The following is a 24427-nucleotide window of genomic DNA, read 5'->3' on the forward strand; positions in this document are numbered from 1 at the left end:
CCTCCCCCTCACAGCACAGCTGAGGTGGTGCACAGGTAGCTGCTGCTTTCTTCAACTGAGAGCTGCCCTTGCTCCCACCCCAGGGCTAGACTGCTACAGGACAAGGCTCCTGCTAGCCTGTATGGGCCAGCTGCTGCAGCCTGCAGTTCCCTGGCAGAAGAGCCCAGGCATGCAGCAGTTTGTGGGGGGGGGGGGGGGTAGCTTCTGTTCCATGCTGCCCTGTAACTATACCTTTAAGCACTAACATTGAGGGTTCAAGCCCCCTTTAGCTGCTGCTAGGAGAGCACCTAAATTCCTGCCCATGGGTACAGGCCAAGCTTCTTTGGGCTCCAGCCACTGGCCCTTGCCTTCCATGGTTAGGTACTGCTCTGGCTCAGTACACCGGCTCGTGGGAATCAAACTGCATTAGTCTGACCATGCAGTGCAGGGCAGCCTCAGTGCCAGAGTCAGGACTGAAGTACTGCAGTCTGTCCCCCTGGTGGAGCTCACCCCAGAAGGGGAATGTCTGCTCCCTCTCGGTAAAGCAGAGTGGCCCATGCTGAGGAACCGGATGGAGGGGTGAGGCTGTACTGGCAAGCTGCACACTCCAAGAGGGGCCCACAACACACACGGGGCAGGGGGACCTGTGTGCACCACGCATCAGCTGTCATTGTCAGAGGCAGGCCTTTGCCTGTGCCACATCCGGCTAAACCAAAGAGGCCCCTTGTGGAGTAGTTTGTCGCCAACACCACCACCAGCGTTTGGGGACATCATTTATTGGCACAATTGTTCCACTCAGCTACGATGAAGCCCTGGTGCTATTGGATAATCACAGCAGCATTTAGGAGTCCATCTTTGAACACAAACCCCAGCAGTCTGGTATCTCCCCTACAGGAAGCGGGGTCGCTACAGAACTGACCGAGCTGTTTTACTACCCTGGCAGCCCTGCTCCCACCAGTGGGTTGCCCGAAGCCAGCTCCTTCAGCAGGGGCTCCTCTTTCAGAAAGCCTCAGCGAAGGAAGGAAACATGCAGAACAGCAAGAGGGGGCACCTCAGGCCAGAAGTGCATGAAGGGGAGCGAAGCTCGGCTGTAGCTCCAGAGGGAGGAGGCAGGGGAGTGCTACAGTAGTCTAACATCCACTGGCTGCATACGCAGGCTTCCTAGTGCACTTCAACAGTGATCCCTTGCTCTAAGAACTCATGCCCAGGGGGCACATTACCTCCCCCCCCCCCCGCCCCCCAGCTTGAATTCACAGGTGCAGTCACTGAGCCACCACAGGACAGAACATCCCACCCACCGCCGGATCAGCACGGAACAGGCACAGGAAGCGAGGCTGCCCCCTTCGTCTGTGTGCCTACCCCCCAGCTCAGAGCTAAGGCCAGGGCTACTAGGCCAGTTAGATACTTTAACAGCTCTGGCCCAGCACTGCTCCCCTGCGCTCTCCGATCAGCCCCTAGCCCCTGAGCTGTAAGACATGGGGGAGCGGAAAGTTTTAGTACTAAACAGAGCGGACGAGACCTGTGCCCGAGGAGGCAGGCCCCATCAGTACTGGGACTGGAAGGAGCTCCCCCTTGCCAGAAACAAGGCAGCACATAAAGCTTGGCTGTCTTCTGAAGTGCATGTAAAGCGTTCACTGCAGCTGGGCTTGCAAAGGCCCACTCAGGGCCTCCTGCAGCATCAAGTCAGACTTAAGGACAGTACCAATGCTACTGCAGTAGCAGCCTATGAGCTCAGAGATGGAAGAGACCCCTTAGGTCATTCAGTGGTGCCTCCTAGCTCCTGTGGTGGGAGGTTTAGTCTAAAATGAAGGGACTGATTACCGCACCCCCAGGAACAAGATTCACTGACCCAGGCTGGTCACCCTCATACCGTGGTGAGGGCCAAGCAGGCGCACTGCACACAGTCCTTGGGGAAAGGAACGGGCGTGGGAGCAGAGATTCAGCAGAGAAGGCAGCTAGCACAGCGATACAGAAACCCCCTCCTTCATCCCCACCACCCCCTTAAACAGAGAAAAGGCTTTAAGAAGTTGTTTTGATACAGTCTCATGAGGGCTGGCCCCGTGCCCAGCCTGCACCTGGCTAAGACAATCAGAGGCATGATTATGGGGTTTGATCTCCAGCTGCACGCCAAGCAGGAGTTAGATCCTCTTCCAGTACAACTGCGTTCTGGGGATGCCGGCCACTATCTCCGATTCAATCCCGCAGTGGTCCTGCCCTCGGAGGATTTTGAAGAAGCCTGGGAAGGCGTGAAACAGACAAATTACTAGTGAGCCTTTTCCTCTCCCAGCCTGGCAGCAAAACGCCCAGCCTCTCTGTGGTCTGAATGCCCCAAGTACACCTCCAGGCCAGGTAAGAAGTTCAGGCACTGCTGTGTCATCTTGTTAGATCCACTCGCACCTGTGCCAACACTCCCATGGCAGGGCAGGTGAGGACCAGAGTGCCTCAACCACTGGGTATGGCCCCTCTCCACCATCGGAGAGAGCTGTCGGGGTGGAGAACGACATGACCCAGATCTCACAGCGAATGTGAGCCAGAGGCTGAATCCAAGTCTGGGGAGCAGTGTTCCCTGTAAGCTGAGCACTTGGGCACGCACCAAGGCGAGATTCAAAACTGCTGTCTGCTCCTGGGCACAGCGCCCACACACAGCACCCCGAGTTTCTACTGGCTGTGCACAGATTTTGTTTTGCACACAGGTGGTCCTCAAAGTTAGAGAAAAGAGTTGTCTTAACCCCCCAGCAGAGTTGCTTTAGCTACTGTTTTTCCTCTGGTGTCCCTCACACAGTCAAGGGCCCACAGGCAGCTGATCCCTCTTATCCCATGCTCTGGTGAGAAGCCAGACACAGGCCAGCTCAGCAGGACCCAAGCGACTTGACTGCGCAGGGGTCCCATATGCCACTGGTAGTGTCTTCCTGGCTGGCCTGGGGCAAGTACCTCTGTGTCTCAGTTCCAACGTTCCCTACTTCAAAGGGGTGTTGTGAGGAGACGGGAGAAGCTCCAAGCACCTTTGGGTGAGGAATGCCACAGGAAGAGAGACATGTAGGCTCACTTGGAAAGCCCTGCTGGAGGATTTCCCGTCACTCCATTCTACAGGCTCAGGCACCTGCTTAGCACCACACAAAACATCCATGCCACAAGCTCATGGTCTGTGCAGGGCTTAGATCCAAGATCTACCAGCCAGGTCAGTATTCTCCTGCTCAACAAAGAGGACCTGGTTATTCCTACCCAACCCGCTCCAAGAGAGGGTTTGCTCTACCTCCTCTCAGGTTTGGTTACACGGAGGTTTAAAGACAGGGAGATGAACCAGATCCACCATTCTTCTCCACTCTGCTCGAAAGCCCCATCCTAGCTGCTTACCGTTGTCACCCCAGTCTGTGTTCCAGGAGTTTGCAGCCAGCCAGTAAGGAGTGCCATTTTCTATCCCCCAGCCCAGGATTCGGATAGCGTGGCCACCAACTTCTCCTCCAGAGACGTGCTGGTAAACTCCTGCAGGGAGTGAGCCAAAGGCAGAGGAGACATTAGACACCCCAGCCCATCAAGGACCCCAGTTTTCCTCCTGCAGACTCCAGGGGGACTTGAGAACAAATTCTATGGCAAGTTCTTAGGGTATTGGAGTATCAAGAGATAAAGGGCAAGTGAGGGGAAGTTTGTTTAAAAAAAAAAATAGTACATGCAACTTCCTTGCCTCAGGAACATTTCTGCAAACAGTGATCTTGGTAAGTCAAAACACCTGGGTTACCCAAGCTCACACCCAATACAAAACCTGAGCCAATACAATGCCCCACAGCCTTTCTGGCATTCTTTACATGCGACACAGCCAAGCCTCAAAGAAAGCAGCAGTACCCGGATTTTCAGTCCACACTGGGAGAAGACTGTGAATGGGGAAGAATTATTCTATAGCAGCAGAACAATTTATGGGAACCGGGAGTCAGGTTCCACTCTGGGCACTCCCGCACTGGGTGCCTGCAGGCAGGACACCTGGTTTCTTCTGAAGATACTTGGAGGGCCAGACTCAGGCCTGATTTCCAGAGGTACAAAGCATCCCCAGCTCCTGCGTGGGTCAGCAGATGCTATGGCTGAAAGCAGTGTCCAAGTTCTCCTGTGAGGCATTCAAAAATCAAAGGCTCTCCTAGAGGAAGTAGTTGAGAACCTCTGCCTGAGTTGCCCCGTTACAGGATAATCTACAATTGTGAAGGCCAAGCACGTACCCAGCCACAACAGCATCTGCGTCGCTGGCAGTGGAGCATTGCGTTTGCCCAGGATGGTAATTTTCAAGGCCAAGCGAGGGTGCTTACGATCAGCTGACCTTCCTCATAACCCAGCACTGAGAACTCCGCCCTAACTTCCAGCCCCCTCCATGCAGCAGCATCTGCTCAGCTAACCCGCTCAGGCCTGCCTACGACACTCACCAGACTTGTACATGAGGAAGTCCTCGTACACGGAAAACGCGCCCTCCACCGGGCCGTTCTTGTAGATCTCAGCCATTATCTCCTCCTCGCTGCGAGGGACGTTGTAAGATGTGGCGCCTGCAGGGTGGAAGCAGATACACCTCAGCAGAAGTTGGGGGCACTCATCCAGACCCAGCACAAGCTGCAGTGGCTAGCATCCAGCCTCTTCCCAGGGAGCCACTCAGCTCCGAGGTCCCCACGCCCACCCCACTGAGGGGGGTGTTCACTCCTGAGCACTGGAGGATGTGAAATTAGAAGCCACTAATTGGCTTTGCTCCAAGTTTGAAACCAGCCCAGAGACCATCGGTCAAGCTGACTGGGCTACGCTCATGGGAGAGGAGGAGCTGCCTCCACTGCACAGATTCACTGATGCTGCCTGCACAAAGAAAGCTGCAGCCAGGCTCCCTGTGCAGCAGCATCAGCAGCTTCCATACCGCCTGCTCAGTGCGGCTGGCAGATACCCACCGAGATGCTGCACATGTGGCTTTTTCACAGGGATGCAACTAGGAAGCCTCCTGCAAGGCCTCGAGTGTCCAGCCTAAGCGAGAGCAGAGTGTGCCTCAGTTTTACTGTCTAGCTGAGCCCAGGGCCAGGACACACATGGGGAGAGTTCGAGGAACTTCAAATATGGGGTTCACTCTGGCAGGCAGGACTTTAACCTCAGCGAACTAGAAAGACCCTTTCGGTGCTTTCAATCCAGCTGGGGAAGGACGATTCGAAGCAAGAGCTCCTTGGGAATGGAGCTCTCCCAGGGACAGCGCCTGTGGCAGGGCTGCCAGTCCCTCCCCGCTGGGTTGGATGCTCGCACAGAGGGCGCCATAACGGACGGGTTCCGCGCCTGCTGCCGTCACAGCAGAGCTCCAGCCAGCACTGCCCACGAAGGGAGACAGAGGGTTCCTCTTCTCGCTCAGCAGGGGCATGTTTTCCCTGGGGTTCTAAGCACAGCGGGTCTTCTCCCCCCAGTGAACAGGCCTCCTGCTGGGCAGGGGACACTGGCTCTTGCCCCACTGGCCTGCCTTGTGTCCAGCTGCCACTGCCCATCACAGAGTAACAGCTCAGAATACCCCGCATACCCCGACCACTAGGGAGCCAGTGCTGTAGGGGCCTGAGGGACATCCCACCTCTGCACAGGAAGGTTGTGGGGCCAGACACACCCCCGCTGTTCAGCTATGATCCAGGGGAGGGGTCCGAATACCCCATTCCCAACTCTCAGTGACAGGCTGGTGCAGACAGGCCCTCAGGCCTTTCTGAATTGAAAGCAGGAAGTGCATTGGGTCCAGGGTAGGCCAGAGCCAGCACCCTCCTCTTACCGAAGTGCTTGTCGCTCTCGTAGGACGGCGAGTAGCCGGCTTCACAGTGTTTGTCACACCGGGGGGTGTCCCCTTGCTCCCCAGTGCAGGGGGGCCGGGACCCGTTGATGTGGTGCTCACACGGAGGGATGGAATACGGTCTGCAGCCTGGTGGTGAGACAGAAGAGGTCAGAGCGCTTTCCCCCCCACTCCACTAACCTCCTTCAAACAGAGGCCTCTGGCTCGGCATGCTGAAGGGTGGCCCAAGACTATCACTATGCAACTCCTTGCCCCAAGCGGTGCTCTGGAGTCCCCGGGGGGAAGCGATACACTGATCTCCCTACTCAGCTGGAAACACCTCCTCCTGCAGGCACTAACCAAGTCACTTCGGTCAGGGCGTTAAACTCTGGAGCCTAACGACAGGCCAAGTCACACCGCCAACGTCTCTACATGCAGCGAGAGTCATGGCCAACAAACGCACTTAGCGCACGTTCTCCTTCAGGCTTCCCCTGAGCCAAGTGTCCCCAGCCCAGGTTCTAGCACTTCCACCCCCTCAGCCTGCTGCAGAACCCAGGGACCTCAGGAGCGTAGGCCCAGTTCACAGGGGCCTGGCTCCAGAAACTCCCAGCAAGCAGGAAAGGAAGGAAGGACTCGTGCCAGCCTGTGCGCGCTGCCAGAAGAGAAACGCCATATAAAAGCTGCTCTAACCCAAGCTTGCACTCCTACGTTCATTACATCAGAGCTGTTCATCAACAGCAAGATGAGCCAGGAGCTGGAACCTGGTGTGACTGATTTAGAGCTGCTCTGCAGTAGGTGATTCATACAGCATGTTGTAAGGGTGTTTACTGTGCACACATATTGGGAGACGCTCGAGGCAGGCTGGCCTGGTATTCCAAAGGAGGAAGAGTGCATGTCTGCAGGGAGCCACAGCCTTCCCTGAACGTTTTTAAAACACAGTGCTGGAGCCACTTCAGATGGCCCCGCTTCAACACCCACCAAGCTTGGACAGGCAGCAGAGCCCAGCCCAGAAAGGGAGAAAGCAAGCCAGCGGCTGTATTGCAGAGACAGTCCTGAGCCAAGCTGAACCCGGAGCTCAGAGGGGTGGAGTCAGACCTGCCAGCTCCAAGTAAGGTTTAAAACCTGGTTCTCAGAGGCTGTGCTCCAGTGGCTACACAAGCACGAGGTGGGTTTGGAAGGTGGCTGTTTCAGGTCACTGTGCTCCCCACAGCTCACACCGCTGGGGGAAGGCTCATGCCAGGGGGCAGCAGCCCAGGACCCCAAGGCTGGGAAGACCGTGGGATTCCACCCTAAGCAAACAGCCAGCATAAGGCCTCGTGCTTGTCTTGTTTGGGTGGGAGCATTCAGACCAGAGAGGGGATCAGAGATATAACGAGCTCCGTAACCATGGCAGCCACGTTGTCCAAGGGAATACCAGCAGCCTGCCTTGCTTACCCACGTGGGAGTCATAGAGCCCGCCAGACACCAGGCCCGCCTCAGTCCAGTACCGCCACGCTCCGGCAGGGTAGCCACCATTGCACCTGCAAGCAACACACGCAGCTCCCAGTCACAAACCCTAGGCACGGCCCGAGGGCAGCTTTCGCCGAAAGCCAGGTCCCCCAGTCACACTGGAGCCCACGCACAAGGACCGAAGATGCTCAGTAGACAGGCTCCTGCTGCAGCCTGGAGTAGCCCTGGGTTGAGGGGATTACGTGTGGCTCTTTTTACTCTCTAGAGCACAGTGTTTAAAGGAGGGCAGCACCATGCAGCGCCCCTTTACAGAGGGGAAACTGAGGCCCAGAGTTGACGGAGCGGCTTGCTGCGGAGCCGAGCACACAGCCCAGCTCTCGCACTGGCCATAGGCTGCGCTGCCTCCACCTCAGTTCCCAGCTGCACCTGCTACCTGCGTCACCTTTTCATCAGGCGCTCTGCAAGTCCCTGCCCAGCCAACTGAAGGCTGACGGGAACCGGGCACGCCCAAGGCCATACAGCCACCAGTGCAGGAGGAGAACCTGAGTCCTGACTCCCAACTCCTGCTCTAAGCAGCGGGGCCAGCTCTGTGCTCACCAAATGTTTGTGTGAGACACGCACCGCAGCACACCGCAACCAGGGGGCGATCGAAGGGCCCAGGTGGTTGCAGACGCCCATCCTGCAGACACTTATGAACATGCTTAGCTCAGACTGCGGCTGGTCCCACTACAGCAACAGGTTAAGCTCAGCCATGATGTGCTTGCAGGTCAGAGCCTTGCACGCCGAACCTGTCTCAGGCGGGGTCTTCCACCCATCAGCTGTAGGAAGCTCCACACGCTGGCGTTTTAGCCAGGTGCCACTAAGTTGGCAGGTGACTTTCAGTGAAATGCGGCTGCACCCAAACTGCAGCTTCTGCTCCTGCATCCAGACAGTCTAAAGCTCCTTCCAATTCTGCCAGCCCCCAGTTCAGGGAGCTGGCCTGGAGGGGACAAGCTCTGTCTAGGACTCTCTCCAGCTGCATGATCTGCAAGGCCCAGTGCTAGGGCGGACCAAAAGGATGGGAATCCTTTCAACACCGCAGGCTTCTCACAAGGGAGGCTGTTCTAACCACCCTGCCCTGTGGCAAGCCAGGCTCCACACCCCCCCCATGCTTGTCTACGTGGCAGGACAACACAGAGCTCAGATGTCCTAGCACCAAGGGGCCTGGGCCATTCAGAGGGAGAGTGGGTACAAGAATGTGCAACAGTGTGAGCCGAGACGCAGGAACAGTGGAACGCACATCCAACCACCAAGACAGGGGGGTTTTGCTGCCATATGTCAGGCCCTCTGCCCCAGAGAGATGCTCAAAGAGCGTCACCCTGGGCAGCAGGGCCTGTAGGAAGCACCACCCAGGAGCTGAGAGCACAAGGCCTCGCTTTCCCACCCCAGGTGCCCGGCAGGATATTAGAACTGGAAAGCCGGGGAGGTCTGTGCACAGTGCATTGTCTGGCTCACTAGTTTACATTCCAGGCTGGAAATGCTCACCCCATCCCACACTCAAAGCCACAGCAAGACAACAGATCTTCCGCCGAGACCTCCACGTTCATCTTGCTGTTGGTGTGCACGCAGATTCGGTCCGAAATAGCCTCTACCGCACCGAACGCCTGCAAAACACACACACACCGTGGGAAGAGATTCACGCCCCCTCCTGGGGAAGGGAAGGGGCCAGCGTTTGCTGCCAAGGAGACACGTCACTGGACCACATGCTCAGGGCACTTGTTCCCACTGCAGAGCTTTCAATCTGGTCCCACGGGGCACAAGGATGAGACTACACAGAGTAAACACGGCCTCTCTCTGGAGGGAGCCAAGTGCTGGCGCCTGTTAAATTCACTACTGGGTTAAAGCACCGACGTTTCCCTTCTCCACAGGTGTGCCAGGGTGGCCCTGTGCACATCTCTGTCCAGGAGCTGAGAGTGCGTGTGGGCTGTGCTGCCATGACACTTGGATTCTCTTGGAAGTATCAGGCAACAGAGATCACTCCCCTCCCATTCTGCAGACAGATTGGTCCCCTCTTGCCTTTCTGAGGCCTGGCCCCAGGACTTACGCTGCCAGTCAAGACAAAGTTTCTCCACAGTTCTACAAACACCCCCTCACACCCGCACCCACCCGCTGCCCAGAGCGGTCTGAGCCGCTTGTTCTGTGCAAGCACAGCTCATTACGCCACCAGGAAGAGCAGCAGCGAAGCTGTGGTAGCCCCGGGGTGGCATAAGCTTTCCCTGCCTGCTCAGGTGCCTGTGTGCACATGAGTGGCAAGCTCAGACCACCACAGCTTTACTGTTGTTGTTCCTGGGGCCTGGATCTGACTACAGGGCAGGCTCACCCATCAGCAGCGCCCACCTCTTACCCAACAAGAGCCGCAGGAGCCCTGGTCTCTGATCTCATTAATAGTTGGACAGTTTGGCCACTGTTCCCGAGAGTCAAAGCTGTTCGGCAAGTCCATGTCTCCAGCAAACGCTGCCCTGTGAGAGAAGACAGCGACGGCCGGTTATGGGCAGGATTCATGCTGTAAGGCCACGTTAACACAAACAACGAGTTCCACACCGATCCTTTGGAAAAGTGCCCAGACAAAGTTCTCAAGCTACAGCACTTAGATCCCCACCAATTAGGAGGGCTCAGGGTACCAGAGTCCCTGCGCAAGAGGGCTGTGCTCCACAGCATAGCAGAGCCCTGTTTAGCCCACCTAACTGGGACTGGAGCCAGATCAGAGGGTCAAAAGCTCCCATCATCTGGAGAACAGGAAGGAAAGCGGCAGCACCACCTAGCGGCCATGGGGAAGACGCCTCACACCTGGACCCACGTACGCTGGCTGTTGGGTGAACCAGGAGTGCTGGAAAGACAGGGTTCTACAGTAGTTCGATTCACAGATTAAGGCCAGAAGGCCTCACTCCTCCAGCCTCCTGCAAACCGAAAGCTGGGAAACTCCCCCGTGGGATTCCCGCATCCGGACGAGTTGGATGGACGCTGGTTGTGCGAACAGAAGCCCAGTTCTGAAAGCCCAAGGGGGGGCATCAGCTCTGGCTCCATTCCCAGCACTTCCAGACATCCAGTAGAAGGGTGGACAAGTCACTTTGCTTTGGTTCCCCCTGCCCCACAATGTCTCTAAGACACAGACATCTGGAGGTCAGCACAGCTCTTTCAATGGAGGAACTACAGGAGCCCAATGGATCCTGATAGACTGGTACACCAAGGGGTGAGGACTGGAGGGATGGAGAGGCCTGGACAGGGACAGGAGGGTTATAAGTTGGCTCCCGCAGCTCACGTTTGGGTTTCACATAGCCTCAAAAACCACCCAACACTGGCAAATCCCAAGCAGCCGTGAGACTTGGCGGGAGGGTTCTCCCCCACCCTAGGCTATGCAGCAGTATGGGGGAGAGAAGGGGAGAATGTGAAGCTCTGGAGGGTTTTCAGCCCTTCCTCCTCTGCTCTCCCACCTCTGAATTCAGGATCAGCCCTGCAGGGTACAGCCCCAGCAGTACACCCACAGCACCCACCTCTCTGGGAGTTTGGGCCCGTGCAAGAACGTGCCACAGAGTTTCTTCACGTAACTCATGTCTGTGTTGCGGAAATTGTGCCCAGCCTGGAGGGAGAGAGAAAAGACTGAGCACAAATCCTGCACCAGCCGAGAGCCTGAGCCAGCCCCTTCCAAGGAGAAATGCCAAAGCATTTTCAGGGGTGATGCCTGCCCCTCTGAGCCACCCTGCCCTCGCTAGGGGAAGACGCAGAGTGGCCATGGAGCCCCACAGTCAGGGGCCAGGAGCACAGCCCGGCTGCCACAGCGCTCAGGGCGCTCCCATGGGGCTGTGCTCCTGGGACGCTGTATCCTCCTTCCCTCTTCCCCCAAGCGCCTTCCTGCAATCCCCTCTCCTTCAGGTCTAGCCCCTCTGCTGCTGCCAGAGCCGAGCCCCGTAGGCAGGAACAGCAGAGGGACTGGCACTGACTCCCCTGGTCTGGGACCCAGTAACATGCTTGGCTGGGAAGGCCAGTGCCCTAGCCATAGGCCAAGCCAGCCCCACAGGTTACACCAGCATAGCTGGGGGCATGAGGCAGGCTTGAGGAGCCCACCAGGCAGGGCTGGCAATAGATTCACCAGGGCCCCAGGCAGAAAGCAAAGCTCCTCTGCACAGGGCTAAGTCCAGGGCCATGACCCACCAGCTGAGGTTAAAGCTGAAGCCCGGGCAGCTCGCTTTGGGGGAGCAGACAGGCACCTGGAACAGCCCTGCTGGCTTCTCCCCAGCGCAAGCCGAGCATGTGTGCACGCAACACTGGTTGCTGCAGCACAGCCGGGCCCCGGAGCTTCTACGGCGTATGGGGGGCTCAGAACCCCGGGCCTAGGCCGCAGGCAGGTACTCTGCTGGCAGGAAGCAGTTGTAGTCCGAGCTCTGAGTAGCAGCACCCCAGTACACATGGTATGAGTGACAGACTAGGTGGGGTGCAGCGCTGTTTGTGATGGGCCCCCTCCACCCCACCTCTAACCAAACCTGCTCCACTCCCAACCACCTCCACTGCACCCCTGTGCCAGTAACACAAGTCCAGGCGTAGCCATGGGGTCGGGCCCAGCCCCGCACTCACCACAGCAATGGGAAATGGAATGAGCCAGCCCCAGTTCACTGCACGCCCCAGCCCACTGCATCACGCAGGGGAGCACAGCCCTCTGGGGCCCCTCAAAGCACAGGGCCTGGGGCAGCTGCCCCAAACCATCCTATGGACAGGCTGGGTATAAAGCCGCAGCAAGGCTGGGTTCACAGGACAGAGGTTTACATCCAGCTGGTACATCTAGCACCTTCCACTGGCAGAACCCAGAGCACTTCCCCCAGCACGTCAGGATCACCTCCCCATCTGCGTAACAGACACAGGGAAGCGAAGTCACCTCCTGAGATCACCCAGTATGTCAGTGGATAAGCAGAAACTGAACCCAAGCGCCCCAGCTCTAGCCATGTGGCAACACTGCCTCCCACAGCCACTGCGTTCCAGGGCAGTGACCCAGAGATATCCTCTGCCATCACACCCACCTCTGGCTGCCGCTGCATCAGATCTGGCAAGCCAAGAACAAAGGGCTTGGCTGAGTGGCTCTCACAAGTGAGCCAGGTGCTGCAGGGAGTGGGGCTGGCAGTTCAGCACTCTTCCCTCTGAGCCAGCGAAGGGGGTGCACTGCACAGCTCCCAGGAAGAGAATTCCCCGGACAGGCCCACGTGCTTGCAGCCCCCTTGCCCTGTCCCCAGTCCCACATCAGATCTGGGCAACGTTCAGGGTAGCACTAACTGGAGGACAAGTCACGTCCTGCTCCCCGCGCTCTGCAGAGCTGGAGTGAGCCTTGCTCTGGCAGTTTATAAAGAGAAGCGGCGCTATGCGAAAGCGTACGGTAATGGCTGCTCAATGGCCTAAGTGAGAAGATTCCTAATCCCAGGAATCAGCTGCCAGCAAAACCCAGGGCGGGCAACTCTTCGAAGAGGCAAACTTGGCCTGCACACAGCTCTCCTGGCTTTGCAAGGCGGTGCCTCCGAGCCAGGACTGGAGCACGCTTGCAGGGCAGCGATCTGAGCCATACAGGCAGGCAGCACCAGCGTACCAGCCATTGCTCTCCATCTACAGCCTGGCCACAGGCAGGGGAGGAAAAGTGCCGCTACTCACCCGCCAGGTAGTGTTCAGCTTGTTGATGTGGTTGACCAAGTCCTGCGAGAGGGGAGCGAAGTGGGGGACGCTGCGGGAACTGACGATGGTCACCAGGACGCACAGGGCGGACACGGACTGCCACATCTTGGCCACGGAGTAGTACCCGTCACCTGGAAAGAGCCACACGTCAACCCATCCACTGCACCCGCCTGGGGGCACAGCTCAGGCTATCTAGTGGTGCTCTTCCTGGCAAAGACTGAGAGGGAGATGCCAGATGGTGTGAGGCAGAGCTGGTCAACATGGTCAGAAGCAGGGTACGAATGCCACACCTCAAGTGAGCAGAGGATGTTTTAGACAGAGGGCTGGTGCTGCTGTCAGACTCGCAGCATCTCCCTGCTAGGGTGGAGACATCCAGAACTGCACTAATTTCTGGGAATTGTTGGCAGGGGAGAGGAATTAAAACTCAGTGCAAAGTTATTCAGCTGTTCTAGAGACCGCAGCAGCAACTGTGTGAAACGAGCGTCCTCCTCTTCTAAAGGCACGTTAGGTAACGGACCTACTCCACCCCGCCTCCATTCCCCTGCGCTCCAAACATCAATCCAGAACCGCAGTGGCCATGGTGGTGATCTACCTGTTGAATCGGTGCCCCAGAGCGATGGGAAAGGTGTGCTCGGCAGCTGGAGATGGCCTCCAAGTTGACCCTGCCTCCATGAAGGGATTCTAGCAGCTGTGGGAATCCTGTGATAGAAGCCCCTAGCACAGGCAGTTCTCAGGGACCTTCCCATAAGCGATGGGGAATCAACTACTGCATCTTAGGAAGACCCCAGCTCTGGAAATTCCACTGTTTATCTAGAATCGTCCCCCTCTCAGTCCACCCAGCAAGTTTTAAAAACAGCTACATTATCTTTTGCCTCCTGCACCTTGCTGCAGAGCACTGGTGAACTTTATTCTGTTCCACCCCAAAGACAGCTGCAGCGATCCTGGCTTGGCCTTTCGAGTACCTCATGGGGTACTAGCAATGCAGAAAAGCTACACCTAACTGCAGGAGGCAGGACGGACAACTTGAGATCATCTCATATCGTGGAGCAACCTTTCCCTAGGTCAGGAAAGGACAGGCGGGTGTAACCCATGTGTGTCTAGAGTGGGACTCTGCTCCCATCTACGGACAATTGGGCCACAGACAAAGGTTACCAAGCCTTGACTAAGAGCTCAGTTTTTCCAGACTGGGGTTTTGGACACCAAGATACCTTCTATCCTTGCAAACCACCAATCTAGAGCCACAGCTTTACACTGACCAATGGACACAGAGACCAAACCCCAAACAGAGCACAGTCCTAGCACGGATGGATCAAACCTGTCTTGGACAGAAACTCAGGCTGGTCACTTTTTTTTTTTTTTTTAAAACCTACTTTGGCAACAATCCCATAGCTTTGTCGTGTTAGCGAACTGCATCCTACCGGTTAAAACAAATGCATCCTGGAACTTCATGGAGTACACAGACATCAAAGCCATTTTGCACGGGTCAATGCAACATGAAGATAAAATGCAGACTCTCAAAAGGACTCTGGCATTTTTCTAATACTGAAAAAAATGCAACAATTTCAAAAGTTCAAGACTCATCCAGTTACATCCATTCAACTTTGCCATCACAGATCAGGCCTAAAACGTTCCATGGTTTGTGTCAGGGGATTTCACTATCTTAAACAGAAGAAAAAAATTAGTCTCTGCAATGAAAAATAAGGTAAAATGAAGACACACCTGACCCAAACCTTCTCTACTGCTGTTTCGGTATAAGAGAACTTCTGCAAACCCCTACTCTGAGCTGCTTAGCAGGGGCTGTCCATTCAATTTGAGTTCTTAAGAGAAGACATACCAACTACAGGGACAGGGGAGCAAAGCCCACGGGTAAGCAGAGAACATGGAAACCTGGGAGATGGGAAGGAGCATGGGCTATAATGGCAGAGTAAAAGGAAGGCCAGGGCAAAACTGGGAGGCAAGAGCAAATCACTCTCTCAGATGCCTATATACAAATGCAAGAAGTATGGGTAATAAGCAGGAAGTGCTAATAAATAAATACAACTATGACATTGTTGGCATAACAAACTTGGTGGGCTAATACACATGATTGGAATGTTGGTATGGAAGGGTACAGCCTGCTCAGGAAGGCGAGACAGGGGAAAAAGGGAGGAGGTGTTGCCTTACATATTAAAAATGTACACATGGACGGAGGTGGAGATGGACACAGGAAACAGATGTGTCAAGAGTCTCTGGGTTAGGCTAAAAGGGGTAAAAAAACAAGGATGATGTCCTGCTAGGAGTCTACTACAGGCCACCTACCCAGGTAGAAGAGGTGGAGGCGGCATTTTTTTTTTTAAAACAAGTAACAAAATCATCCAGAGCCCAGGATTTGGTGATGATGGGGGACTTCCACTATCCAGATATATGTTGGGAAAACTACCACAGCGGGGCACAGACTATCCAGTAAGTTCTTGGACTGCAATAGAGACAACTTTTTATTTCAGAGGGTTGAAAAAGCTACTGGGGGGAAGCTGTCCTAGATTTGATTTTACAGACACGGAGAAACTGATTGAGAATTTGAAAGCAGAAGGCAACTTGAATGAAAGTGATCATGAAATCATAGAGTTCACAATTTTAAGGAAGAGAAGAAAGGAGAATAGCAAATTAGAGACAATGGATTTCTAGAATGCAGACTGCAGTAAACTCAGAGAGCTGGTAGGTCAGGTCCCATGAGAAGCAAGACTGAGGGAAAAACAGCTGAGGAGAGTTGGCAGTTTTTCAAAGGAACATTATTAAGGGCCTAAAAGCAAGCTACTCTGCTGTGTAGGAAAGATAGAAAATATGGCAAAAGACCACCTTGGCTTAACTAGGAGATCTTGCATGATCGCAAAATAAAAAAAGAATCATAAAAAACGGAAACCAGAACAATGGCCTTAAACTGGCACAAGAGAGGTTTAGGTTGGACATCAGGAAAGTTCCTAACTGTCAGGATGGTCAATCCTCTTCCCCACCTGTTTATGCATCCCAGAATCACATTCGCTTTTTTTGCAACAGCACCACACTGTTGACTTATATTTAGCTCGTGGTCCACTGTAACCCCTAGATCCCTCTCTGCCCTACTCCTTCCTAGACAGTTGCTTCCCATCCTGTATGTGTGAAATGGATTGTTCCTTAAGTGGAGCACTTTGCATTTGTCTTTATTAAACTTCATCCTGCTCACCTCAGACCATTTCTCCAGTTTGTCCAGATCATTCTAAACTATGAGTCTATCCTCCAAAGCAGCTGCAACCCCTCCCAGCTTGGTATCATCTGTAAACTTAATAAGCGTACCCTCTATGCCAAATTACAAATGATGAATATAGGCAAACACCACACAGCCGGTAGCTGTCTTCTCTCTGGGGCTGTGCAACGAGGAGTTCTCTGAGACAAGGACTAAACCAAAGGCTGTCTCTACAGTGCAATCAGCAACCACACCCGGCCCATACTCAGGCTAGATCAGCGGCTCCCAACCATTTCAGTGACATGTCCCACCTCAGTGAGACAATTCCACGTCACATCTACTTTTTACAGCTGAATCGATTGCTCATGTCGCTTTTGTTACATTGACGCTGATTACAGTCTTACTGGAGAGGTTCGCAGCAGAGTAGCGCATGCTAATACTGCTTCACCCTTGTACTCCGAGGGGCGCACAGGCCACCTACAAGTCTCCCCCACTTACCTCTGACTCGGGACGAAACTTCTAGCTGATCGCAGAAGCACCCCCGTTGTTGCCCTTCAATTTCAGTAGATCTTCTCCACCTAGTGAGAGCAGCACATACAAGCTCAACAAGAATCACATCAATTCATGTTTCAAACCTACCACGGAATACACTGTCTTCAACTGCAAGCACGCACATTTTTTCAGACCTGCTCAGTGCCATGCTAGGGATGTACTGTACGAGTAAGCGCTGAAAACAGGATGTCCTTCCCCGCCAGCCCAATCAAGCCAAGATGAAGCATTTAAACTGCATCTCAGCTCCAACAGGAACCCCCTTTCCCTCCATCCCCCTTGCCACAGGGGAGAGCGGAGGATGAGCTCCCCACCAGCTCATTCAGACCAGGAAACAGCATTTCAATTGCCTCCCAGCACAAACAAGATCCTGTGGGTTCATCAATTTCCCCACCAGGCCTCCGACCTGCGAAGAGCCACAGTGAGGGGAAACTGACAAAATTTCAGGCCACACTTGGACAGTTCTCGCAGCACACTGGTTGAAAACCACTGGGCTAGAAGGCTATTTACCTATAGCATAAACATCTGGGATTAGATTGCAGCTCAGCTGGACCCTCCTGAGGTCCTAGACCTCAGGCTCAAGTCAAAACATCTATCCCACAATTAAAAAGCCCCTTACCTTGAGCCAGGTAGTATGGGCCAGGTGCAGGTTTTTAACAGCAGCATAGGCCACTGAGAGTGTCTACCAGCTACCCACTACCAAGCAGTGTTGATGGAGCCCTTTATGGAGAGCTCGGTTTATGTTCACGGAACTCCGATTACTGGCCACCCCCTCTCACTCAGGGGTAAGTTTTAAGTTTCTGGACGCTTGCCAGCAGGAGCATTCTACTCCCCCCAACCGCAGATGAGAGTCAGTGCAGAGTCTCTCTGGGTGTTCTTTCCTGCTAACGTCATTCCAGCCCTTGCTGGCATTCGCATGTACTTTTCTCTCAGAGGGGAAACCACACGGACTCCCCTGGGAGAAAAGTTTCCGACCTTGTCAATGTTCTTCCTCTCCAAGCTAATCCTTCTGCCAGCACCTTCAGCAGGGCACAACCTGAAATCTTGCAGCACAGAGAAGTTTGTGGTTTTGGACACAGCCTCCAACCCCACTTCTAGTTTGTGGGTGTTAGTTACGTTTTTCTCTACTGTTAAAACATTAAGGTATTTCTCGCCCCTGATGGTGTGAAAGGCCTACCCAAACGGGACACTGACTCGCATGGAGGAAGGGGGTGGGTGGGCTGTGAAACTGACACCACTTACTGTCACACAAAACTACCGACAGAAAGAATATCCTCCTTTCTGCTCATCACTTTTGGCTCCAGTGAGCGTGGAAGTTACTTATAGGAGTATTTCAGACACTAGTGTGATTTTTAAACTGAGAATACCACCTTACCATGTCACATGGTAACCTGATAAAACATGTAGGCTAGTCGTACCCAATGTGAGAAAGACGACACCGGCATTATTAAACTAGCCTCATCTTCCCCTTTTGGATTATGATGCAGGGGAAAGAAGCACAGAGATTCTAATCAACCATTGCTACCTACAGCCATTAAAAGTCAGCCCCTTGTACACCCCGCCCCCCAAAAGCCTCCTTATACAAAAAGGATCAAGACATTGATTGTTAGTGCTGGATAATGTGACCAAATCTTAAACAGATGATCTGCTTATTATATGCCACTTCCTGATGCAATAAGTGTCTATTAACTTCGAGCCAAGGGGCAGAAAGATTGGCTAGCATGGTGAAAGCAGGGGGAGAAGATTTCAGCCAAGTCCACACTGGCACTTTGTAGTGCTGTAACTTTCTAGCTCAGCAGTAGGGAAAAGACACTCCACCCCCCACCCCCAGCCCAGCAAGTTACAGCTCTGTAAAGCACCACTGTGAATCAAACTACTCCCAGTGCTCTTAGCCTCTCCCCTGGCAGAGGTGGCTTACATGGAGTGCTGGGAGAGAGCTGTCACAGCTGTGCTTTAAACTGTTAAGCATCAACAAAGCCTTCATTTGTTGGGCCAACATTCAGCTATTTGATTCTTGGAAGAACCGTAGCAGCGGCTTCTCTGACTCCCTCAATGATAAACTTGGGCTCTGTCTCAAACAAAAAGCCAGCCAGACACAGAAAGCACTTCCTCACTGTGCTGACTACAGTAAAAACAATCTGAGCTAGTTAAAGTCTGCACATCTCTCTGGCTAAGGCCTGAAGAGAAATGCAGAGAGCATGTATTTGTTTTCCCTTCGGTTCCGGTTCAGTGGAGGACTAAGGCCTCTCTCTGTTTCAGGTTGCAGAATCTGATACAAATTCACCAGTTGCTCCTGCTCGGGTTTTGCACAAACGTACTGCTGTTGACTAAAAAAACTTGGCAGCGCTCTTTCAGAGAGCCACCAATTGCACCACTGGCTAAAAGCAAGATCCTAAAACTTCCCCAGTGCTTTTAGATCTTAAATGCTGTACAGACACCAGCCACCTCTTTTGATCCTCTAGGTAGGACAGTACATGCTTCTGCCTAACCCTAGAGCAAATTAATGACTTGCTTAAATCTGCAGAGGGAACACTGGATTAGAGATAAGTTTTAGGTTAACATACACGTGCCCAAAAAGCCCTGCATTTGCGGAAGATGGCAGAAGCCTAAAATGGGAGTAAGATCTTCACACGCTCATCGCAGCTGTGTGACCTGAGCCTTTGGAAAGCCAGGCCCTCAGACTGTGCCGCATTCAGTTAAGAAGTTGGCAACCATCTGCCTGATCCAGCAGCTCTTCTGCAGAATAGGAACTACACTCTGCAGCACCAGAACCATGTCCTACAGCCTCACGCATAAGCTGGCTAAACCCGGCTACCCAAAAGACTGTAAAACATTTGCTCTCCAAGTCAGAGCAGCCTTCTGCATGATTGTGTGTGACCCATCCCAGAAGACCAAAGTTCTGCAGATTTCTGGGTGTTGGCTTCTAAATTTTGAACATTTTCCCCTTTGTCTTAAGATGGCAAGCTCTGTAGGAGATGCTCCTGGCACTAAATAGCATCTGATGTGTGAGCGCCCCGCCAGCCAGATCCATGAACTACCACAGCAAACAGGGAAGGGCTCCTCCACAGATTTCAACTGTCTAGATCTTCTGATAGCAAAGGTAATCTTTATAATGGACAAAAGCCTGATGACAGGTTCTGCAAGGGAGTCCAAGCCGAATGCTAAGCTGAGAATTTCACCACTTGGCTTGAGGGAGGCCAAAGTGATAATCTCACATGAGAAAAAACGACAGAATCGAGGCCCTAGGAGATCAAAAGATTTTCTAAAAAGCTCCCCCCTCCCCAAGCTCTGGAGTTTTCTGACTCTCCTGAAAGTTTTATTTCACTTCCATCTGCATTAAGGACACTTTAGCCTCCTGATTAAGGGTTTTATTTCCTGTCATCTTGCCCAGTTTGAAATCAGCAGCCTCCAGGAAACTGCTCTCTTGAAAACAGGAGCAGACCCTCCGCCCCCAAAGTAGCACTCAAACATTTTCCACCCCCACCTAATCCTATTTCAACTATTTCCCCAGATGTCCACCACTTGTCTGCACATACTCTGTGTGTCAACCGGCCTGCAGCCCATGGGGGTTCTGTCTTCGTGCAGCCCCCACACACCGCCACCCTATTCCTCCATGCCTCTTACCTACTCCTCCCCCTCCCTGCCAGCACTTCCAGAAAGCTGTGAATCAGCTGATTGCCATGCCGCCCTGGGGGGTGAGGGGGGAAAGAGAGGAAGAGAAAGCAGGAACTGGAGCTGAAAGTAGGGGCCAAGCAGCCCCTGGCAAGATGAAAATTGACACACCAGGGTACCTGCGAGGGTCACACCGATTGCACACCCTGCGCTCCCTCTGCTTCTTTATGTGACTTTTACCAGCCATTTTGTTTGCCCCTAATAAGGAAGCACTTTGCACTTGAGCCTTTTTGTTTTCAACCCAATGTATGTAACCTTATTCTTGGAGTCATGCCTGATTTCAATCTTGCAGCCCACTCAGATGAAGCAGGGCCCCCATGCCTTGGTTGCCCATGGCTGGTGCAGAAAAATCCAGGTCGATTTCCCTTAATTTGTCAGCGGAAGAGGAGAGATCCAAGGAACACAGCCCATTATGCAGGAGAGATTGAGGAGTGAAAAATGCAGCCCCACTCCTACAGCTGTACCACTGAAACACTCCTCTCTCAAACCTCCACAAAAACCATAGCTTTAAGTAAGACCTGTTCAGAAATTAACTCAGTTCTCATTTGACACATTAGATGCTGGAGTTTCAGCAGTTATTCACTCACAAGGTAACAGCCAGAAAGCTTTCCATCACAGGGCAGGAGTGGTTAGAGCAGAAATGAGACACCAGGGCTCTCAAGCAGGAAATCAGAGCAGTAATTCAGTTTACCCTTCTGTAAGCAGAGGTAATACTCACCACCTCAAAGTGGCCCAGTAGTTGTAAAACACTTTTATAGCCTTGAGCAAGAGGTGGAGATAAGTCCTTTTGATATCTGAGCTGTAATAAACCAAAAAGGGTGGTCTTGGACTGCATATGCAAAATAACTGGAAAATAAAGCCTGGCCTCTTCCAGCAACTATTTAATTTGTTCCAAATACCAAAATCTGAACTTTGCCCCTCAGTTAAAGCTATCACACTAGTTGCCAATGTTATGTACAGGACACTGAAGCCATGACAAAGCAAATATATACACAAAGAAATATTATGTCCCTTGATCAACTGCCAGTTTAACATGGTATCTCATCTAATCCTGTCATAAAGAAGATACCAGACCCTATTTATTGAATCCATTACTACATTAGAACCAAAGATTGCTGGTTCTCAACATATATCAGCCATATCTTCTCCCCTTTATTCTTTTGCAAAACTCAATCTTTTATGGATGCTAGAAAGTTAGCAAAACGCTATCCTTGCAAAACCTGACGCCACTCTCAGTTCTTGTCTAAACTGAGTGAGGCTTTGAGGTTAAAAAGCCGCATGATTTCCTTCATGAGGTCTCTTTACCAAACAAGTTAAATCCCAGATTCTTACTCAAGAGCTAGGTGTCAGTAGCACAGACCAGAAAGCTTATAAAGAAATGCTTTTATTTAAGGAGAGCCACGCAGCAACTCATGGCTCCCTGACACTATGTTTTATAGGTAAGAATGGAGACAATGCCTTTGAGCCTGCTGACTAGGTATAGCTCAGGCCTTGCCTCTTAAGAAAACATGAACACTGAAGCATGTGATTCTAGGAATTCCACCCTGCTGCAGCATTTAGGGGAGTCTCTTAAACAGTTAACCACAACTATCTTCGAGCTACAGCCAGGAACCCAGATATCTGGTGACACTGGAAGTTTGTCTGTGTTTCCAACCAGCACCCTCCCGTCTCTTCCCCACCCTGAGCTAACCAGTTTCTGACCTGAATTCTGCTCAATCAGTTTCATAAGAAGCCGGATCTCGGCCTACAAGAGGTTATCATGTGGCAGTTTTTATAGAACCTACTACAAAATGATTAGCTGCCCCAGTTCTTAAGCTGTGTCTACGCTACAGATTTCAGCAGATACAGGTATGCCAGTGAGGCCTGATCCTTGACAGTCGCAGATGGGCCAGCAAAACCCCAGAGGGGCTCAAAGTGATGTTTTACAAATACAGTTCATTTAGCTTGTGGTGGTTTTGCCACATGGATACAAAACCCAGCTTTGCCATGTAGCTTTGTCCACACTAGGGGCATGCTGCCAGTATATCAGTGAAGCACTTCTAATGTAGACTTACCTATAAAAACTGATGGGCAGTTTGGCAAAGTTACCCTGGGATAGACAGGTCTCATGTCTTCAACAGCACTTTTGGCCAAGCTGTTCGAGAAGGTCCCTGTGTTTTGGGTGCACCAGCCCAAAAAATTTACTGCATTACTGACAGGCTGTGCGCAGTCAGGCTGACATTACACATGGCACAGAAAGACAGTCTGTGCCCCAGGATCCTTCTTAGCAGCTCCTATGTTAAATTGCATCCCAATCTAAAATTGTACCACACATTAAGTGTGTAATACTCCCTTTCCTCAAGCTTTGTCTACATCTGGGGATAGCTGGATTAGCACTAACAGACAGAGAAGACACAGTAGTCCAACACATTTATATGCACTAAGGTCTGCCCCAGCATAACCACACCAGCAACTAAAGCTCTCGTATGGACAGGGCTGCATTTACGGATGGATTCCTGTGGCAGTGTGGGACCAACACCAGTTGCAGATAATCTACACAGGGGCTATCCTTAGGCAAGTCCCCCTGACTGCAGAAAGATTTCTGTCTGCTCACTCCTAAGGCAGAAAACAGCTGCCATCATTTTCATCCTGCACACCAGGTAGGAACAATGCAAAGGCTGTGACTGGGGAAAAGTAATGAACCCCAAGAACAGGGAAGGAATAGCTCTGTGGGTCCCTGCTAAGTGCAACTGAACATCCTTAAGACCAAGATGACAAAATAGCCAGAATCTCCCATTACTGGTATCTGCTGCCCCACTCCGAAAAGTCCTTTTTTCCAGCTTGTTATTTACCAACAGGGGAGGCGGACAATTCAGTGTGGCAGCTAGATTTGAACCACAGACAAAGACGTGTCCAAGGTCAGACCAAAGGCGACCAGGAGAGATGAGAATGATTCAACCCAGATTGCCTGAATTCCTGTCCAGTGCCTTAGCCACAAGAACATCCTCCCTCCCCGAGCACTGACTACCCCTGGTTTAATGCAGGGATAAACCAACAATACCAGAGACTTGACAAGCAGCCTGCAAAGCCCCCCTCTTAGCAGAAGCAATGAGAAGTCCCGTGGCACCTTACAGGCTCACAGGCTGTTCGGAGCACACGCTGACGAAGCAGGTCTTTGCCCACGAGAGCTTTTCCTCCAGACGCATCCGCTCGCCTGTGGGGTCACAAGACTTCTCGGTGTTTTTGGCGACAGACTAACCCAGCTACTCCTCCCAGCAGAGCCCTGACTCATACCCAGCCCAGCCCCTTGCACGTGTCTCACGCCCTGCACACAAGGGCGATCTCGCAGCGGGCCGGCGGGGTCAACAGATGAGCTTTGTTCTGTTGATTGCTGCCCCAACCCCCAAGAGGCTGCCACAGAATTCACCGGGGGCGACTCCCCCAGACGCAGAACTGCCGCTCAGGGCTCGCTCGAGGCTGAGATCCGCTTTCACGCGGGCTCCCAGGCCAGGGCAGCCAGCGGCACGTTCCCCACCCGGGGTCGAGCCTGCCGCTGAGAGAGGCCCCCGCTGCACACCTCAGCGCCAGCAAACGGACGGGGCGGGGCCGCTCCCGCTGCCCGCGGACCCCCGGGGGGGGAACCTCACCCCATGCAGCCCCCCCCCCAGGCTTCTCCTCACTCACCCAGCCGGGAGCCGCCTGCAGCCGCCGCCGCTGCTCCGCGCTGCTTTTGTGCGGCCGCGCCCGGCGCTGACTCACCCCCCCGGCCGCCGCAGCAACAGCGCCTGACCGGGCGCGAGGCGCTCTCACGTGACTGAGCTCCCCCCGCCCCCCGTCATGTGACTGCACTCAGCCCCCCCCGCCCCGGCGGCCCGTCATGTGACTGCACTCACCCCACCCCTCCCCCGCGGCCTGTCACGTGACTGCTTCCTCTGCCCGCCCGCCCCCCGCACCCTACGGGGTGGTACGTTCCTGTGGGTGGCGCGGCCTTCGGTCCCCGGGTCCCTTCCGCCGGCCAGCACAATACCCCCCCCCCCCCCCAATAGGTCCAGGCAGTGCAGTGCTGCAACCGCTCCCCACCCCCCCCCCCTCCGGGCAGTGCAGGGATGCAGCGTTGCAATTTCCTTCCCCCCGCCCCCGGGGGCTGCAAGGGTACAACG

General features: G+C 53.5%; 1 protein-coding gene across 4 annotated transcripts; it reads right to left on the bottom strand.

Moving 5' to 3' along the window:
- Positions 1 to 739: 739 nt before the first annotated feature.
- On the bottom strand, positions 740 to 24086 carry CTSB (cathepsin B). Of its 4 annotated transcripts, none has more exons than XM_074991495.1 (12): positions 23952 to 23988; positions 21007 to 21087; positions 16566 to 16645; positions 12848 to 12999; positions 10711 to 10796; positions 9564 to 9678; positions 8705 to 8823; positions 7166 to 7251; positions 5735 to 5881; positions 4386 to 4502; positions 3334 to 3462; positions 740 to 2215 (listed from the first exon to the last, which is right to left on the bottom strand). In XM_074991495.1, the coding sequence occupies exons 4-12, from the start codon at positions 12971 to 12973 to the stop codon at positions 2118 to 2120; spliced, it is 1023 nt and encodes a 340-aa protein (XP_074847596.1). In that variant the 5' UTR covers positions 12974 to 12999; positions 16566 to 16645; positions 21007 to 21087; positions 23952 to 23988; the 3' UTR covers positions 740 to 2117. The 4 variants fall into 4 exon arrangements, with proteins under 4 accessions (XP_074847596.1, XP_074847593.1, XP_074847595.1 ...); XM_074991492.1 differs by lacking the exon at positions 23952 to 23988 and adding an exon at positions 23400 to 23456; XM_074991494.1 differs by lacking the exon at positions 21007 to 21087 and having other exon boundaries at positions 23952 to 24086.
- Between the last annotated feature and the right edge of the window lie 341 nt (positions 24087 to 24427).

Source organism: Carettochelys insculpta, chromosome 3 (assembly GCF_033958435.1).
Source record: "Carettochelys insculpta isolate YL-2023 chromosome 3, ASM3395843v1, whole genome shotgun sequence".
NCBI lineage: Eukaryota > Metazoa > Chordata > Testudines > Carettochelyidae > Carettochelys > Carettochelys insculpta.

What these genes read in the sequence shown, in the direction of transcription:
- CTSB (XM_074991493.1), bottom strand. Translation starts at nt 23,473, where the DNA reads ATGCGTCTGGAGGAAAAGCTCTCGTGGGCAAAGACCTGCTTCGTCAGC. An exon ending in TCCGAACAGCCTGTGAGCCT is followed by an intron (nt 16,646 to 23,399) that starts GTAAGGTGCCAC and finishes TGCTCTCACTAG; the next exon opens with GTGGAGAAGATCTACTGAAA. An exon ending in AGTTTCGTCCCGAGTCAGAG is followed by an intron (nt 13,000 to 16,565) that starts GTAAGTGGGGGA and finishes GGCTCTTTCCAG; the next exon opens with GTGACGGGTACTACTCCGTG.